We start from the raw sequence: 18,126 nt of genomic DNA, 5'->3' as shown, positions 1-18,126 counted from the left end.
ACCTTTTTTCTCTTTTTTTCTTTTTCCTCTTTAATTTTAGAATGAAGGCTCTGTCCAAGAATATACCATCACATACCTTGTGAAAGAGGGGTCTGAGAAGGCCGATCCATCACAGTTTGAGCTTCTTAAAGTCCTGGGACAGGGTTCGTTTGGCAAAGTGAGTTCACCTTTTTGGTGTCTGTTAGCTGAGCTGGGTGTCTCATGCTCTCGAGAGAACTCCCAACACTGTGCATGAAAAGGATGTGTGCTCTACAGTATTGTGCAAACTTTTTTGGTAGTCTGGATGCAGCCTTTGTCCTTTTTGCAGGGAATCTAGAGTGGAGGCAGACACAAGGGCACATTTATGTGCACATCCTAGCTTTTTTATTTGTTGGAAGCTCTGGCCAAGACTTCTACTTTCCAGTTGGTCAGTAGGCCCTGCCTACTCATCTGTAGATCTTTTGCCTCTATGTGGACTAGAAGCTTAGGATTTCTGGCTTCATCTGAGACAAGATCCTGTAAGTGCAGAGTCTAGTAGTGGAACAAATTTGCCTGGGAGTATCAGGGCCCCAGATTAGACCTGCTTGTTACATTTGCCAACACAAAAATGACTGTTCTGGTGAGCCCATCATTTAATGCTTTATTATGGCCTTCTCTAACCTGGTATACCCCAGATGCTGTTGGACTCCAACTCCCACCAGGCCCATACAGTGTGACCAATTGTCAAGGGTGGTTAGTGTTGTAAGAGGGCACCTGGTTGGGAAAGGCTGCTCTACAAAGTCTTCAGCAGTATGTGTGTTTCCGGAAGTAAGCTGCATTCGGTTCAGTGGACTTATTCCCAGGTAATATATCTAGTAACCTTCTGGCATTTTCGCTGGCCAGGTTTAATTCAAATTCATCAAACCTCCTTTGGGGAAGGTTCTCAGGCAGGGTGGAAGGAGAAAGAACTTGCCCACGTGAAGACCACCTGGTGAAAACCCTTACACATATGGTTCTTAATTGTAAACTGTATGCTGATCTCCGTCAGCAATTTCTAGATCAACTCTGCATCCCCAAATGGAAACCAGAGTTGCAGGTCATACATTTTCTATTACTGGGGAATGATCAGGAGCTTACCAAGTTATTGGCTAAATATCTCTATTTGGTTTTTTGTCATCAAAATACACTGCAGACGTCTGATCTCCCTGGAGACCTAGAGATGTGACGACAGACTTCTTTGCCTCCTTTCTTTTAGCAAATGTTTTGTGCCACTGGGGAAGTGGTAATTCTGTATTGATTTGTTTTGGATGTTTGTATGTGATGCCAATAAAAGGTCTGATGATGATGATAGTAACCTTCTCTGAGCTAGTGCCTTCCAGATGTAGAACTCCAGCTCCCATTATCCCTTGTCATTGGCCATGCTAGCTGGAGCTGATTAGAGTTGTAGTCCAACACACCTTGGCCCATGTAGCTTCATTTATTTCAGTGGTGGCTGCCAGTGGTGGCAGAATACTCAACATTTCACACCTCTTCTTTTAAAGTAAAGTAGTAATACCTCTGATCATGTGCACAGCACCTTGCCACTCAGCTGCTACACACACGCACACACTTAGAAGCAGTGCTTCCTTTCAGGGCAGGCAGCTGGGTTCCCAGTCAGGCCTTGAGGCCATTTTGTTCTTATAAATGGAGTACTTTACCTTCCATTGCAGCATTCATATAACACAGTCCAAAAGTGTGGAGCAAACACAGAGATGGCATTGCTTCAAGCTGCTCATCCACACCCAGATTCAGTGGCAAACTGACACATTCTGCACTGGCTGCGGCTTCCATAAAGCACCCAGACTCTGTTGATCAGCTGATTGTCAGGGCTTGCACATAGCTCCATGCACAAGTGGCAAAGCCCTATCACCTGCATTGCTCTGTGTGCAGTGTTTGCGAGCGCCAACAATCAGCTGTTGTTCAGCTTGGGTAAAAACAGGTCATCTGACATCACTGTGATGTCAAGTGACTGACAGGTTGGGGACTCTGCCTCACCTGTCAAATGTGTCTCATAGGCGATGGAGGAGTTAAGGACCCAGCCCAGTTCTCCACTCCTGCGTAAAGGCCTTCGGATCTGAGGAAAGGCTTGTCACACTCAACTTATCCTATCTCTAGGCATAGACAGGTAGGACAAGTTGGGGTTTTGCGGAAAGGGTGCAGCATGGCAAAATGCAGAGGACAGACCTCATTTTTAAGATGAGAGCAGCCCCATCCAGTGTTGGAATTGGCAGTTGCAGTCAACTTAATTTATTGGCTTGAAAACACCAGGGAACAGTTACAAGTTGCCTTCTCCCACCTCCAAACTTCAAGGTGCTCCTTTCACTGAATTTTTACTGAGTGTGACTCTCTCTCTCTATTTCTTTCTGTCCTGGCCTTTCTCTGTGCAGGTTTTCCTCGTAAGAAAAATCACCCCACCAGACAATGGCCACCTTTACGCCATGAAGGTCCTAAAGAAAGCCACCCTGAAAGGTAACGAGCCCCACTTTGTGCTAGGAACCTGAATGAACCAGGAAGTTGTGGTGCAGGGGGTACATTTCAGGCGCACGTCATCCTTGGCCATCATTATCCTCGTGCTCACTTGCCCCTGCTAAATGTCAGTTTGATGTGGACCTAGACTAGCTTTGGGTTGAGACTCAGTCTTCAGAGTTGATGCTGGGTGCTTTTTCCCCAGTTGTGATACGTCTGAATTGAGCTTTCTGTGTTGACAGTGCGTGATCGTGTAAGAACAAAAATGGAAAGAGACATTTTAGTAGAAGTCAACCACCCATTCATCGTGAAACTCCACTATGGTGAGTGCAAAACTTCACCTTTCTTCTGGCATTCTCTGTCTCTTTCCACCTCCCTCCCTCCCTACCCCTTGAAATTCTTCCACTTTCTGAACCAAATCTCTGTTATCCCCACCTATTAAACAATTTGTTAGTTGGCGCTGATTCTATCTAATTCCCCTTAACTTGGGATCAGAAGCCCACTTCAATCCCCTGTTTGAAACCTGGTTAAATTGTTCATGTGGGGTACTTTGTTTCTCGGGGGGGGCAGAGGAATAGCTGCCTTCCCCAACCTAGTGCCCTCTAGATGTTTTGGACTACAACTCCCATCAGTCCCAGTCAACATGGGACTGTCCTTGTGCATGCCTAAGGCTCCTTTAACCACTTGAGACATTGCTCAGGCTCATAGCTGTCAACCTTCCCTTTTTTTGCGGGAAATTCCCTTATTCCAGCGCCATTTTCCGCTGCTTCCCGCTGCTATCCCAGATTGTTAGATATCCCGTAGACTGTCCCCGGGATAGGTGAGGCTGCTGCTCCCTTATTTTCGAGACTGCTGATCCCTTATTTTCAAAGTTGACAGCTATGCTCAGGCTTGGCTGGCTAGGTTCTCCTCCAGCCGCTGGCAAGCTCTGGGGGTGCTGATTGTTCTGTATCTTACATCTCAGCTTTCCAAACGGAAGGGAAGCTGTACCTCATCCTCGACTTCCTCAGAGGCGGAGACCTCTTCATGCGCCTTTCCAAAGAGGTGAGTACATGCATGCACCATGTGGCTCATGGGCAGTTTGGCTGTATCTGATTAGATCCTGGGGAATTAAAAAAATTGTGCAATGCAGGTATTGTGCAGTGGTGTGGGGATGTGTGGCTTACCTTCTAGGTTAGAGTGTTGCACTGGGACTGGGGAGATCCTAGCTCTAAGTCCTGCTGAGCCATGAAGCGCAGTGGGTGGCCAGCAACTGTCTCTCAGCCTAACCTGCCTTAGAGTGTGGCTGTGAGACTAAACTAGGGGTAACCATGAAAGTGACTTTGAGCTCCTTGGAGTAATGCATGCATATATAATGGAGATGGGCTGTTTTTTGAAGTAATGAGCAAACATCAGCCCTCTTTAGAACGGCACATACATTCTGCCACATGCTGCTGGGATGTATGCTGGCATCTGCAGGAGGGGAGACTGCAGAGATACCCGTCTCCGCAGATGTTTGTGCTGTACTTGTGGACAACAAAGGAGGGGGAAATGGCAGCGGTGGGGTGTCTCAGCATGCGGCCCTGTCTCTGCTCCCATGTACAAGAGCATTAATGCCAAAATAGGGCTTTCAATAGGGTAGTGTGCAAGTGGTCATAAGAGTCTCCACTGCTGTCATTGATGTATGTTGCCCATCTATGCAGTGGGGATAATGCTGATCCCAGTAAGTCTGCCAGATCTTCTCTTGGAACTATAAAATGCTGAAGAAATATAATTGAGCCCATGTAGAACCTTTTAATGAGGGTGAAAGAGCACAGCGCAAAAAACGAAGATCATGGCCACTGGGCCCATCACCTCCTGGCAAATAGAAGGGGAAGAAATGGAGGCAGTGAGAGATTTTACTTTCTTGGGCTCCATGATCACTGCAGATGGTGACAGCAGTCACGAAATTAAAAGGCGCCTGCTCCTTGGGAGAAAGGCGATGGCAAACCTAGACAGCATCTTAAAAAGCAAAGACATCACCTTGCCAACAAAGGTCCGTATAGTTAAAGCCATGGATTTAGTGATGTATGGAAGTGAGAGCTGGACCATCAAGAAGGCTGATCGCCGAAGAATTGATGCTTTTGAATTATGGTGCTGGAGGAGACTTGAGAGTCCCATGGACTGCAAGAAGATCTAACCTATCCATTCTTACGGAAATCAGCCCTGAGTGCTCACTGGAAGGACAGATCCTGAAGCTGAGGCTCCAATACTTTGGCCACCTCATGAGAAGAGAAGACTCCCTGAAAAGACCCTGATGTTGGGAAAGATGGAGGGCACAAGGAGAAGGGGACGACAGAGGACGAGATGGTTGGATAGTGTTCTCGAAGCTACCAGCATGAGTTTGACCAAACTGTGGGAGGCAGTGAAAGACAGGAGTGCCTGGCGTGCTCTGGTCCATGGGGTCACAAAGAGTCAGACATGACTAAATAACTAAACAACAGCAACAGCAACAACAACAACAACAACAACAACAACAACAACAACAACAACATATCCCACAGCTCAAGAACCTCATCACACAAGCATGCAGACTCTCTTATGCAGCAACCCTCATTTTGCCTTTCATCTTTGAAGGAAAAACAACCTGCAAGTTTCTAACCCTCAAGATGGCAAAAGATGAAAAATACATTTTGCTGCCTCAAGGCAGCTCTGTGCAGTCAGAGATCCCAGAATCGCTTGCAGACTGCATTGAGTTGAACTTTTCAGATAGCCTGCTACTTTATTACCATCTCTAAAAATAGTTTTGCCGTAAGCAAATGCTTGCCATGCCTAGCCAGTCCTGCCAGTCCTATGAAAACACGTGGGCAGTGCTGGTGAAGTCTCCCCAAGGCCTTGCAGGGGGTGTTGCAGACTCTACAATGTTAGAGGGTCAGGTGTGGGGCTTAAGTGTTGTCCACCTAAGCCACGTCAATGCCTTACGTTTAAAGCAGTCTCATACCACTCTGACAATCATTACTTCCTCCTATGGATCCTGGGAACTGTAGCTTGTTATTGGTGCTGTGAGGGGTCTCATAACAACTCTCAGCACCCTTAGCAAATTACAGTTCCCAAGATTCTTTGGAGGAAGGAAGCAATGACAGTTTAAAGTGGCATAGGGGTGCTTTAAATGTAGGGGGTGGGCAGGCAGAGATGCAGTGGACTGGCCGCATGACCCATGTGGGAGACTTGATCACATAGCAGATCCCTGCAGAAAGCAGGCCTGAAGTCACTGCCCATCAGCAGATAGGCAGAGATTTCATGGCTGCTGATCAGCAGTGATCAATTTAGATTCCAAACTCACAAAGTGGAGAGACTATAGAGGGAAGAGTAAGGAGAAGGTACAGCAATTCTGTTTCCAGACGACTTAGGCTGCCTCAAAATATGCAGACTGTCACGTTTTTAAGACCTGTAGGAGGGAGATTGCGAGACTGTGTGTCAGCATTGGGAGGCAATGCAGTAGGGGGAAGGAGAGAGCAGTGGATTTGACAATATTGTTCCAGCTTAATTTGTTCCCTGGTTTCCAACTGTCTTCAGAGCTTATACGACAGTGGGTCCATTTGCCATTTCCTCTGCACTAAAGGGGGGAGGGGCTTGGAATTCCAAAAGCCAGTTTCTGGGAGAGGAAGGATGCTGTAAGTTTTGGCATTTGAAGAAGCAGGCTTTTGGAAGAAGACAAGAAGCCTCGCCCCCCACCCCTTTTTTCTTCTTTGTCAAGCAGAGCAAGAAAGGATTGCAAAACAGTAACACATTATCTCCTGTTACACCATAGCTGCTTGAGCAAAGCGATTGGTTACCTTGGAGTAGAAGGGGGAAAGGCTGGCAGGAAGTGTGGGGAAGAAGAAGAGGCCCCGATGGGGTAACAGGAAACTGCTCTGAGAGCAAGGAAGCATGTGACACCAGGAGGACAACAACTAGATGATCTTCAAACAAAGATTCCAAATCTGTTCCCCCCCTCCCCACCCACTGCTGCTTAGCAACTTCTAAATGTGCTTTTAAAATTGATGCATTTACTAGAATTGCTTGTAGAATTGAAGCAATGAAGTATATTTTTAATACGGTGGGAAAGGAATGGGAAAGGATCTTTGACAGAGCTGTATGTGCTCATCACATTCACACTAAGAGTGACTTCTGGGGCTTAAGAAAAAACTGTGCAGGAATGGAACCCAGATTCTGCTGCAAGAATAAATTATACCTGTCTATCCAGATTCAGAGATGCTGCTTCAAAGAGCTTAATAGCCTCATCCCTCCAAAAAAATAAGTTGGGATAGTTTAGCACAATTACTTCTTTGAAACCTGGCCTGCCCTCTCTTGAGATTTACCGACATCTGTGCATTTTTTTAGCTATTTCTCTACATGAGTAGTGAGGTCTAGAAACTTGCAAATCTTTTTCTTTTTTAAAAAGAAAAAGAATATTATTATTGATATTTATTAGTCACTTTTTTCAGAAAAAGGAAACTCAAAGCTGCATTGAACATTAAGAACAAGGATAAACAACCTAAAACACACAAGTAATATATGTAAGAAACTGATCTGACACAACCCCACTATTTTTACCTGGCATCTACAGTTAGTGATGGTGCCAGACATGCCTCTCTGGGGAAAGCGTTCCATACATGGGGAGCCACCACTAAGAAGGCCCGTTCTCATGTCACCCCTCCCTCAGGGGGCACAAGGCCAAGGGCCTCAGATGAAGACTGCGGAGTCTAGGTTGCTTCATGTGGAGAGTGGTGGCCCTTGAGGTATTGGGGTCATGAGCCTTGTAAGGCTTTATAAGTTACAGAATTTGACATGGAATATCAATAGTACTTGCTTGCTTAACAGTCTTAACAGACACATGAGGCATACTTAGACCTTTGCTGATGTGTTAGTTCTGCATTTCCTGACCTCAGCTGACTTCTCTGTTCCTCCCAGGTAATGTTCACAGAGGAAGACGTGAAATTCTACCTTGCAGAGCTGGCACTTGGCCTCGGCCACTTGCACCGCTTGGGAATCGTATACCGGGACCTTAAACCAGAGAAGTATGCCCCTACCCCTTCCTGGCTCTCAGGCAGGCCCTGATCCAGGCTGGTGTTTACATACACTTCCCCTTTTCCTGAATGTACAGCTTGTCAGGCACTTCACCAGAAACCTTGCAACTCTGACCTGACTTGCCACCAACTCTGGTCCAGGGGGTGACGGGTGGAATCTGAGAGCTATTCAGAAACCCAACGACTGGTGTGGAGACACCTGGAATCCTGCTTTTCCTCTTCAAATGAGACCCCAAATTCTTGGTTTGAGCAGAGATGAAGCCCACCACACCAGGCGTCAGGGGCTGCCAACTGTTCCTAAGCAGACCATCATTCTGTCAAGGGCACTTTGAGGGAGGGGAGGACAGGATGAAATGTCATGTACTGCATCATTTTTGGCCTTCCCCTCTGTCACACCTTGCCCCAGTGCTCTGTCTTCTGTAGAGCCAAGAAGGCAGCTGGGACTAATTCCAGGGCGAGAGGGCCAAGCTTGTTTCTAGCTTGGCTTGTGAACATAAAATGGTGCTGAGTTGTAGAAGAACTTAAGAGCATTAACCAGCCTGCACCTAGCTAATGGGTCATGTGGGAGATGGAATGCAGCTGAATTCTGTTTTGCAAACTGTTTTGCAATAAGGCTTGTACCCAGTGTTGCACTAAGTAACCATCCTGCCAGTGCAAGTATTACCCCCCCTTCCCCCTGCACCCCCCTAAATCTGCTCTGGATTGCCCCCCCAACCCTCCAGAGCAGATTTGGGGAGAGCCCAGGAGAGGTGGGGGGAGTCCCACTGCACAAGCAGAAATCCTTGCACTGACAGGATGGTTACATAGGCGTCTATCTAATATAGTATTTTGTATTCTGCTGATTTTATTCTATTCTATTTGTTTCTTCACCTTTTGTTCTTTCCCTCTTTTCTTCGCAGTATCCTCCTGGATGACGAAGGCCATATCAAACTCACAGGTACAGCCTGCCCTAAAAAGTTGATTGATTCCTGAATGTGATGATAAACTGCTTCTCTCTGTCTTGTCAAGCAAGCAGCTCATTTATTTTACTTTTTGCTCTCTCTATCTCTCTATCCCCAAACCCCGCTACTGTCCCTAACTTCTTACCCCTTTTGCAGACTTTGGTCTGAGCAAGGAAGCCATTGACCATGAGAAGAAAGCCTACTCTTTCTGTGGGACAGTGGAGTACATGGCGCCAGAAGTGGTGAATCGCCAAGGCCACACCCAGAGCGCTGACTGGTGGTCGTACGGGATTTTAATGGTACAGTGTTTTCTTTCTTTCTTTCTTTCTTTCTTTCTTTCTTTCTTTCTTCCGCCCAGAAGCTGTCATGGCAGCTAACATTGCCTCCCCCAACCTGATGTATTGAACTGCAACTCCCATTGAGACCCAGCCAGTACGGCCAATGGCCAAGGATGATGGGAGTTGTAGTCCCAACAACACTGGAAGGGACGCAAGCTAGGAAAGACGGCTCTTAAGTGCTTAGTGAACAAGGCACAGCGGGCCTCTGAAGGTTCTTTTGACATCTGCTTGCTTCCTAAGTTGAAGAAGGCCACATACCACTTAGAAAGAGTTCTCATGACAGGCATTGCAAGGATGCAGTTGTGACAGGAAAGTGTTGCTGATTTACTGCTATCGCAGTAAATGCCCATTGGGACTGGTACAGCAGGAATGTTACAGGCATGTGAAGTTAAATAGACCAGTCCCTCCCTAGTCTTTATTGAAACCTTCAGCAACCTACAGATGTTTAGGACTATGACCCCTATCGGTCTCAGCCAGCACATAGCTTTGGTCTGAAACATCTGGAGGGCCCCCACTTGAGGAAGGTTGCTGTATAGAATGACCCTGGCCTGTGTATTAATTTTATCCTGCAGTTTTGCCACTGTTCGGGGGTTGTTTTTTGATAATATTATTTTATATTTTATATTAGCTACCTTGAAAGAGCTTTGCTTTTTAAAGCAGCCTTATAAACACATATATAAATAAATAGTCAGGAGAGGAATGTTCCACATCCAGATTTCCAGCCTTCTTGATGAGAACCTCAGATCCACTAGCCAGATGTATTGGGCCCTTGAAAAGGCGTTGTGGATGCCCCCAAGAAGATAGCCTTAGCATCAACCTTGTTGTCCAGTAGGACAATCGTCCTAAGAACCCTCAATACCACACCCAAGACCTCTTCCATCAGCTCAGGAATGGAGGGTGTAGGGAAGCATTTTGAAAATCACTGTTTGGCTGTGTGGAAGCTGCTAGTGAGGGTGGGAGTTAGCTGAAGAAGTGCTGCCATCTTGTGGCCTTGCTAAGGTTTTTGTTTGTTTTTTTTAAAGAAGGGGTGAAAACAGCACAGGGGGCCTTGTGGAACAGGTTTCTTTTGTCTAAGCCAGCGGTTCTCAACCTGTGGGTCCCCAGATGTTGTTGGACTACAACTCCCATCATCCCTGAGCTCTGGCCTTGCTAGCCAGGGGTGATGGGAGTTGTAGTTCAACAACATCTGGGGACCCACAGGTTGAGAAAGGCTGGTCTAAGCTGTCATGGAGGAGAGGAGGTCACTTTATCAAATGCATCCTTTGTTCCTCTTCAGTTGGCAGAGTGAAAGAGCTGCTGCCATTGTCCAGGAAGGTGAAAGGTGGCTGCCACCACTTACACCTCTTTCTGGCCAGCCAGCACCAATAGAATCAGCCTCTTTATTGAACACTGAATCCCTCACCTCAAGGAGGAATTATTTTTGGAACTGAGCATACTGCTTGCAACAACACTGTGAGGTTGGTTGTGCTGAGAGATGGCGACATGCCCAAGGTTACCCAGGGAGGCCCATGACTGAGCAAAGATTTAAACCTACCCCAACACTGGTCCTACTCGGACCCTCCAGTCCAGAGGTAGCCAACACGGGACCTTTCAGCTGTTGCTGGGCTACAACTTCCACTGGCTCCAGCCAGCATGGCCCATGAAAAAGGATGATGGGATATGTAACACTAAGCACCACTGAAAGTTGTCCCCAGGGCCCCCTGGTTCATGAGTGTGATACTTTTGCTTGCTCTCCTTTGCAGTTTGAGATGCTGACGGGGGCCCTGCCATTCCAGGGGAAGGACCGGAAGGAGACAATGACTCTCATTCTCAAGTAAGACCACACAGCTGCAGAGGGTTTACTTTGCGCTAAAAGACCCAGCCAGCAACTCGTTTACAAGGAAGGCCTTCCTTTGCCCAGTACCACCAAATGATTTACTGCATAGTGTCACAGAGGCTGTTCCTTGGTCTTCCCTGGAGTGGATCATGGGGTGGGCCAAAGGGAGTGCAGGGGGTGGTTTGGACCCAGGGTCTGCCGGTTGCCGATCTCTGCTGTATGCGCCTGGAAGCCATGCCATTGGAACAAGGATGGAGAAGCTTTCTGTAGCCTGAGGGCTGCATTCCTTCATGGCCAACCTTTCAGGGTCTGGATGCCAGTGGTAGACAGGGTCAGAGGCATAAGCAGGCAGAATCTCAGGTATGGCTTTTATCTTTCGTACAACAGGCTAAATTCCAGCCATGAAAAGTCTGCAGTTTCTCCAGCTCTTTATAGACCTCTCTCCATTCATGCAAGAAAGAGGTGATGTCACAGTTGAAGGGCACATTCCAGGCAAGGGGAAAACACTAGAGGAGGATATGGGGCAGGGCCATGATGGGGTGTGTGGCTTCTGAAGAGACTTGAGAGCCAAATATAGAGATTTGGGGGGCCGCATTTAGTCCACGGACTGGAGGCTCCCCACCCTTGCATTGGAAGCATAGTTCTGTGTCCCCTCTGCCATTTGAAGAACCCAGGTTTGTGATGTGGAACTGACAGTGCACACTGTATCCTTTGGCTCTGTACTGTGAGAGGAAAGACAGCAGAGGGCGGTGGCGTGTTGGGGAGATGGAGATGCTACGGTCTGTTTGCTGCCTTCTCTTTCTCTCTGTGACTCATGGTTGGTTGCACAATTCTTTGCCTTTTGTTTAGAGCAAAGCTGGGCATGCCCCAGTTTCTGAGCTCTGAAGCACAGAGTCTCCTGCGAGCCCTTTTCAAGAGGAACCCAGCCAATAGGTTAGGTAAGATGTCCCGACTTGCTTTATATCCAACCACATCCCTGAAACAAAAAAGTCTGCCACAGATCGGTAGTCAGATGCACATTGAGTTTTTTCATCGACATGGCACAATGCTGCTGGAAGTCACTGGCACAAAAAGTTTAAATCCTCCTGTGAAATTAAAACTTTTATTAGGGTTCAGAGGGGTGGGTTTGTTTGTTTGTTTTGCAGATTTATAAGCTGCTTGGCAGCAAGAAGCCATAGAAGCAGTGTAGAATAATGGAATGAAACGCAAATGATACAGACTCTAAAAACAATGAAACTGTTTCTTCAGTCATACAGTTAAAGTTCCATAAAATGAGTGGGTCACACACCAGGGAATACCTTCTTAAACAAAAATGTATTCAGTATCTGCCTAAACAGCAAGACACTAGGCCGATTCCAGAGGGCTGGAACCACAACACTAAAAGCCTGGCTTCTAGTACAAAGTGCACCTCTGGGGCATGCAGCACTCCCAGCAATTCTCCATCTGTGGAGCACAGTTGCCAGGCAGGAATATACGGGGGGAAATAGCACCTTAGCTACCCTGGCATCAGCAGTATCATGGAAATCGAAGGGTGTGGTGTGTGTGTTTGTGTGTGTGTGTGTGTGAGAAATCCTCAAAGGATGCTTCCCCCCTTCCTATTTCATGCTTTAGCTCAAAACTGAGAGCTACAGTGCAGGGGTGGCTCACCTGTGACCCTCCAGATAGACATTGCTGGACTACCAACTCCATTGTCATTGACTATTCTGGCAGGAACTGGGTTTCAACAACATCTGGACAGTCACAGATTATCCCTTTCTGCTGTGATAATGTTAGCAATACAGTCAGGAGACCCCTATTGAATCAGATCAAATGCCCATGTAGTCGAAACATCAAGATAACTCTTTTTACTTTTTTTATTTAGAAATTTATAGACGACCCTTTGCCAGAAAGTCACAGGACAGTTTGCAGCATAATAAACAAAATGGTGTCTTTCTGTTTCAGGTTCTGGTCCAGATGGTGTTGAGGAAATAAAGCGCCACCCTTTCTATTCGACTATTGACTGGAATGTGAGTACCCGTCTTTTCCTCTCAGTTTTTTCTCTTCAGTCCTGCAAGTTCTTTAAAATTCACATCTGTAACTGGGAAACAGTACAGCTATGGCTTTTGATTTGCTGTGATAGGTGCTAGTTTGGACATACTGGCTGTTCCAGAGAAGGGAACCAGAATTCTGGGTCCTGAAAGCAACTTCTGTGGCTCCCCAAAATTATGCAAATAGCTGGAGAGCAGCTGCGGGTGGTGGTCTCCTTTCGGATTAAAAAGCCAACCAATTGCTATCCTAACTCTGGTCTATGCAGTTCTATGTATGCAAAATGGCAGCCAACTTTAGTCCATGTTGTCCCGTGATGCCATTTTCCCCAAACCATTCCCATGTGACATCAGCTGATGGGCAGGGTTCAGTCCTGCTGGGCACTGCTTTGCCAGCACATACCCTGCAGGGAACACACTGGCAAAGACCCATCCCCACAAGCCCTCTTTGAAAAGTCAGTCATTTGCTGTCGTCATAATGTCAGGTAATTGACAAATGGGCAGGACGACCTGCCTGTCACAGTTGACCGAGCAGTGGGGTGGGATAAAGATTTGGCCTATAAAGCCAAAAAGGTTCCCCACCCCTGCTTCATATAAAGATAATGTTTTTGCATGAAGGAGCATTTCGTCATGTGATCCCACCTTTCCAAAGTGATGTGCTCCAGGTTCAGATTAGCACCTGGGGGAGAACAAGGCCTCTGATCAGAATTTTGCTTTGCTCCTCCTCCTTTTGGCTTTCTTGGTGCATCTGTGTCACAGTTTTTGGAATGATTTATTAGGTGAAATGGATTCAGCTGCCTCTTGTGTATACCTTTTCACTCTGCAGAAACTCTTTCGCCGAGAAATCAAGCCACCTTTCAAACCTGCCGTTGGCCAACCAGATGATACCTTTTATTTTGACAAAGAGTTTACCTCACGAACGCCAAAAGGTTCGTATTTTGGACTTTGGCACAATAAGAGAGGTGTCTCATGATGCTGCATTAAGCCTAAACTGGGAATGGGAAATACAGTGCCCTCTAAATGTTGCTGGACTATAACTCCCAACAGCCCCAGTCAGCATGGCCAGTGGACAGAGAAGATGGGAGTTGTAGTTCAGCAACATCTGGAGGGCCACACATTCCCCATCCCTGGCCTTTTAAACCCTGATGTCTGGACATGTTGGGTTATACCCAACTAAATTCTACTCAGTGTAGACCCATCAAAATTACCATTTGATACAACTGCTTGTTAATAGGACACAAAAAAAGCCCTGAATTTGGTTTTAAGATCATGCATTAATGCCCAAGTTCAGTTTGGGATGTTTTTTGCAGTGAACTTTGCATATTTTCTCCCTTGGAAGTTTGGTGGATGGGTTTTGCTTGATGTTTCCATGCCCATCTGCAGGATCAGAAGTTCCCCATTTGCTTTTCCAGTATGAAAATCTTCCTTGTGTGCTAATGAAAGTCTAATAAAATTAGTATCCTGGGATGTACAGAGAGACCTTATCTAAAAGGGAGTATTGTGTCATCTAGCTCTCTCCTCTGCCTCTCCCCAAATGCTACAGCCTAGCAAAAGTGGAACCATGTGAAATGCCCTTCTCATTTGTTTCTGTTCCAATATGGCGGGTGGAATCAAGGAAAACTTTATTGTCCCTGGATTGCTCTCACTTGATGGTCCTTACCTTGGGGCCGCCTTGATTGTTCGGAGGGGGCATAAAACAGCCACCTGCCAACAAGCTGCTGTTTCAATACAGTTTGTTTTCTTCTTTCCTCCCTCCCTACCCTTTTCCAGACTCCCCTGGGATTCCGCCTAGCGCAGGGGCCCATCAGCTCTTCCGAGGGTTCAGCTTTGTGGCCACTGGGTTGAATGAGGATGAGAAGGCCAAATCCCCACCAGTGCCGTTGCATTCTATGGTACAGGTAAGAAGAGGTGGGGAGGGTCGCAGACAAGCATCGTGAGAGCTGGTGGGGTGGGTCTGCAGCGTGTTGAAGTAGAGCTGGGCTTAATTGAAGCTGCCTTCCCAAAATTATAGCCTTGGGTCTCTCCCACCCCCCATTTCCAAAGCAAATAACATGACAAAATAGCATGCATTTCAAAAGATAAGGTAGACATTTCACAGCCTAGAGGCAGTTTTCGTCAGACGCAAATGATCTCTTCAGGACTGCCTTATACGGAGTCACCATCCATCTAGCTTAGTACTGTCCACACTGACTGGCAGAGGCTCTCCAGGAATTCAGGCAGGCTCTTTTTCCCTCATTGCGGTTCCCTCATTGCGAGAAGTAAGGTTACAGGGAACCAGGCAGAGGGCCTTCTCGGTAGTGGCGCCTGCCCTGTGGAGCGCCCTCCCAGCAGATGTCAAGGCAATAAACAACTATTTTACTTTTAAAAGACAACTGAAGGCAGCCCTCTTTAGGGAAGTTTTTAATGTCTAACGCTGTATTGTTTTTAATATTCAGTTGGAAGCCGCCCAGAGTGGCTGGGGAAACCCAGCCAGATGGGCGGGGTATAAGTAATAAATTATTATTATTATTATTATTATTATTATTATTATTATTATTATTTATTTCCAGCCCTATTGAACCAGGGACTTTCAGAGGAAAGTAGCAGCGTTTTGGGGAAGGATGTTCATGGGGGAAATCATTCTGGAGGGCAAAGGTTAAACCTCCCCCCAAAAAAACCTCACCTGGAGGCCCAGTCTGGGTCCTCCGCACACCCACAGCCTACAGCCTCTTTTTGAAGTAAAAAAATTAAAGAGACTGAAGTCCTTTGTGTGCCTCAGTCAGCATAGGAAGCTTGGCCCACTGAAGCAGCCTAAATTCTCCCTCTCCTCTTCTCTTTGTACTCAATCTGCCTTCCAGCAACTGCATGGTAAGAACCACCAGTTTAGTGATGGCTACGTGGTGAAGGAGGCCATTGGCGTGGGTTCCTACTCTGTGTGCAAGCGCTGCATTCACAAGGCAACGGGAACAGAGTACGCTGTCAAGGTCAGAGCCTCTCTCGTCAACCTGCTCATTAATAGCTGTACCTTTTTTTAAAAAAAATCTCATGTCATCGTTGAAGGGGATTTTTATTTGCAAATGCTTTTTTTACGGAGAGGAGGAGCCAAGGCTGGCAACCAGCACTTAAATCCTAAGCCTTGTGGCATCAGACTCCAGAATCCCAACCTTCTCTTTGCACAGCAAGACCTTGGACCTGAGTTGGTGCAGCCTAGTAGTTAAGTCAACTCAAATTTCAAATCTCAGTACCACCATGGATTTGCCAGGTGGCTTCGGGCATTTGTGCTGCTGCTGCCCTCTCTCTCTCTGTCTTATGTCTTCAGCCTCAGTCTGCAGTATGGGGATAATGCTAGAGGACTGTTGGAACAATTACTGAGCCAATGTATGCAAAGTGTTTTTGAACATTCATGTGATATAAATGCTAAATTGATGTGGCTTTGCAATAAGTGAGGTACCTTCTTGCAGGTGATTGACAAGAGTAAGCAGGATCCCTCAGAGGAGATTGAGATACTCCTACGGTATGGACAGCACCCAAATATCATCACCCTGAAGGATGTGAGTGTAATAATAGAATAGGGTTGATTGGAAGCTCAGGGCCTTGCTTGCTGGTGGGTTGCATGTGTCTCAGGAACTAAAATTGTAGTTCTTCCATAAAAACATGTAAATGTGTGTCCCTCCTCTCCCTCTGTGCCATCCAGTTTGGATACGCAGCCGACCTTTTGCAAAGCAATAGCCTTGCAAGTTTCATAGTCTCTACATAATAGCCTTGCAAGTTTCATAGTCTCTACATAGCCGTGTGCAAGTGAATTCTGATGTTTCCCTCCAATATAGCTTTGAATCTTTGTTGCAGCACAGAACTTGCCCTTGCAATGGCAATGTGTTTCTGGATGCCTGGGAACCAGCATGAAACGGACACTTTCCCTGAGAGACTAGTCACTGTGCCCTCATGCAGGTTGTCTTTTTTCCAGCTGTGCTTTGCTGGATCAGATGCAGCAGTTTCTCTAGGTTCATGGACTGGGCATCACAACGCCCAAGCCCACCACAAAGCCAAGTTTTGTCCCTGTTACTAAATTTTGTGTGCATTGTGGAACAAATGTGTATAGGACACACTTTGCCCTGTGCAGTTTCCTACCCTTTAATTGACTCTCTGCGAAGCTGGATAACTTGGTCGTAAATTCCACTCTTTATGCTTATAAAAGGTTTCAGGAGTGTAGTTAAATAGTAACTTCTTTAAAACATGTCCATCTGATAGGTGTATGATGATGGCAAGCATGTTTACCTGGTGACGGACTTAATGAGAGGAGGGGAGCTGCTGGATCGGATCCTCAAGCAGAAGTGCTTCTCTGAAAGGGAGGCCAGCTCTGTCCTGCACACAATCTGCAAGACTGTGGAATATCTTCACTCGCAAGGCGTAAGTTGGAGATATGGAGAAGCCTGCCAGTGCTGCAGAGATCTCTCCTTCTCTCATCCAGTTGCAAAGAAGCAAGTGTGTCAACGGGGGAGAAGCAACATAACCAATTAGGGCCTTAAATCGCCTGGTAGATATTAAGGTATTTGTCTAGTGTCAGAAGGATGAAACTTAGAGTGTGTTTGAACAGAAAAACCAAGGTATAAGTGAATACATAGCTATTGTTTGTAAATTGGAAGGCAGCCATGACCGGAGGGAATAACCTGTGGTTTCCACTGTTGCCTTCAAAGGTGGTCCACAGAGACTTGAAACCTAGCAACATCCTCTATGTAGATGAATCTGGCAACCCAGAGTCTATTCGCATTTGTGACTTCGGCTTCGCCAAGCAGCTGAGGGCAGACAATGGGCTCCTCATGACCCCTTGCTATACTGCCAATTTTGTGGCTCCAGAGGTGAGTAGCTCATGAGCCTCGCTGCATCTATTGCTGCCATAGTCTGCAAAATACACTCATTCTACTGTTCTCAACCATTTCAGCATATAGGTGCAAACAAGCAGATTTCCACTGTGCCCAGCTGGAATGTGTCCTTGTACTGATGGTGCCTCTTGCTAGCTATTGTACAAATATGACATTTACATTGATTGACGTGGACACTTCCATTTTGACCTGATAGCTGTCCCTTCCCTGCTTGGCCTAACTGTTGCTAAACAGGTTCACACACAGTTTGATTGCTCAACACAGACCAGAATTGCCTTTCCAGTAAACAGCCAGTTTCACCAAATCATCTTAGGCCTAGAACAAACTAGATGATATCAAGATGTCTGCGCTGCAGATTATAATATGACAGAATTATATTCAGTAGATTAATAGACCCCTGGTGGTTTGTATGCTCTGCTTGGCAGATGCATCAGGCAGGCAGTCAAATTTATCTGCCAAAAAACATTGGCCATCACAAAAAATGCAAACAGTACTGAGGTACAATTTAGCACCAGTTGTCTCCAGCACACTGGACCCCATGTTGTTCAGTGAAATTTTGTCTAATCCATTGGGCTGCTAAAGCAAACACAGAAAGCTAATATGCAGAGTATTAATCTCCACCCATCAGCAAATAATCGATTATCTCTACTATTCCAGG

The 18,126-nt window shown here is 46.4% G+C and overlaps 1 protein-coding gene across 6 annotated transcripts in view; it reads left to right on the top strand.

Moving 5' to 3' along the window:
• Positions 1-18,126, top strand: part of RPS6KA1 (ribosomal protein S6 kinase A1) — a 91,467-nt gene that overhangs the window by 64,179 nt on the left and 9,162 nt on the right. For all 6 annotated transcript variants that reach the window (XM_079985985.1, XM_079985986.1, XM_079985990.1 and 3 more), the window contains 16 exons: positions 41-157; positions 2,385-2,466; positions 2,706-2,786; positions 3,428-3,507; positions 7,375-7,481; positions 8,390-8,427; positions 8,588-8,730; positions 10,512-10,582; positions 11,435-11,523; positions 12,527-12,591; positions 13,436-13,538; positions 14,380-14,507; positions 15,447-15,572; positions 16,050-16,139; positions 16,837-16,995; positions 17,283-17,444. In XM_079985985.1, coding sequence (XP_079842111.1) covers positions 41-157; positions 2,385-2,466; positions 2,706-2,786; positions 3,428-3,507; positions 7,375-7,481; positions 8,390-8,427; positions 8,588-8,730; positions 10,512-10,582; positions 11,435-11,523; positions 12,527-12,591; positions 13,436-13,538; positions 14,380-14,507; positions 15,447-15,572; positions 16,050-16,139; positions 16,837-16,995; positions 17,283-17,444 — 1,641 coding nt within the window. The remainder of the gene's footprint in view (positions 1-40; positions 158-2,384; positions 2,467-2,705; positions 2,787-3,427; positions 3,508-7,374; positions 7,482-8,389; positions 8,428-8,587; positions 8,731-10,511; positions 10,583-11,434; positions 11,524-12,526; positions 12,592-13,435; positions 13,539-14,379; positions 14,508-15,446; positions 15,573-16,049; positions 16,140-16,836; positions 16,996-17,282; positions 17,445-18,126) is intronic.

Source organism: Podarcis cretensis (assembly GCF_951804945.1).
Source record: "Podarcis cretensis genome assembly, chromosome: 8".
Classification (NCBI taxonomy): Eukaryota; Metazoa; Chordata; class Lepidosauria; order Squamata; family Lacertidae; genus Podarcis; species Podarcis cretensis.
This window is presented reverse-complemented; position numbering and strand designations above follow the sequence as displayed.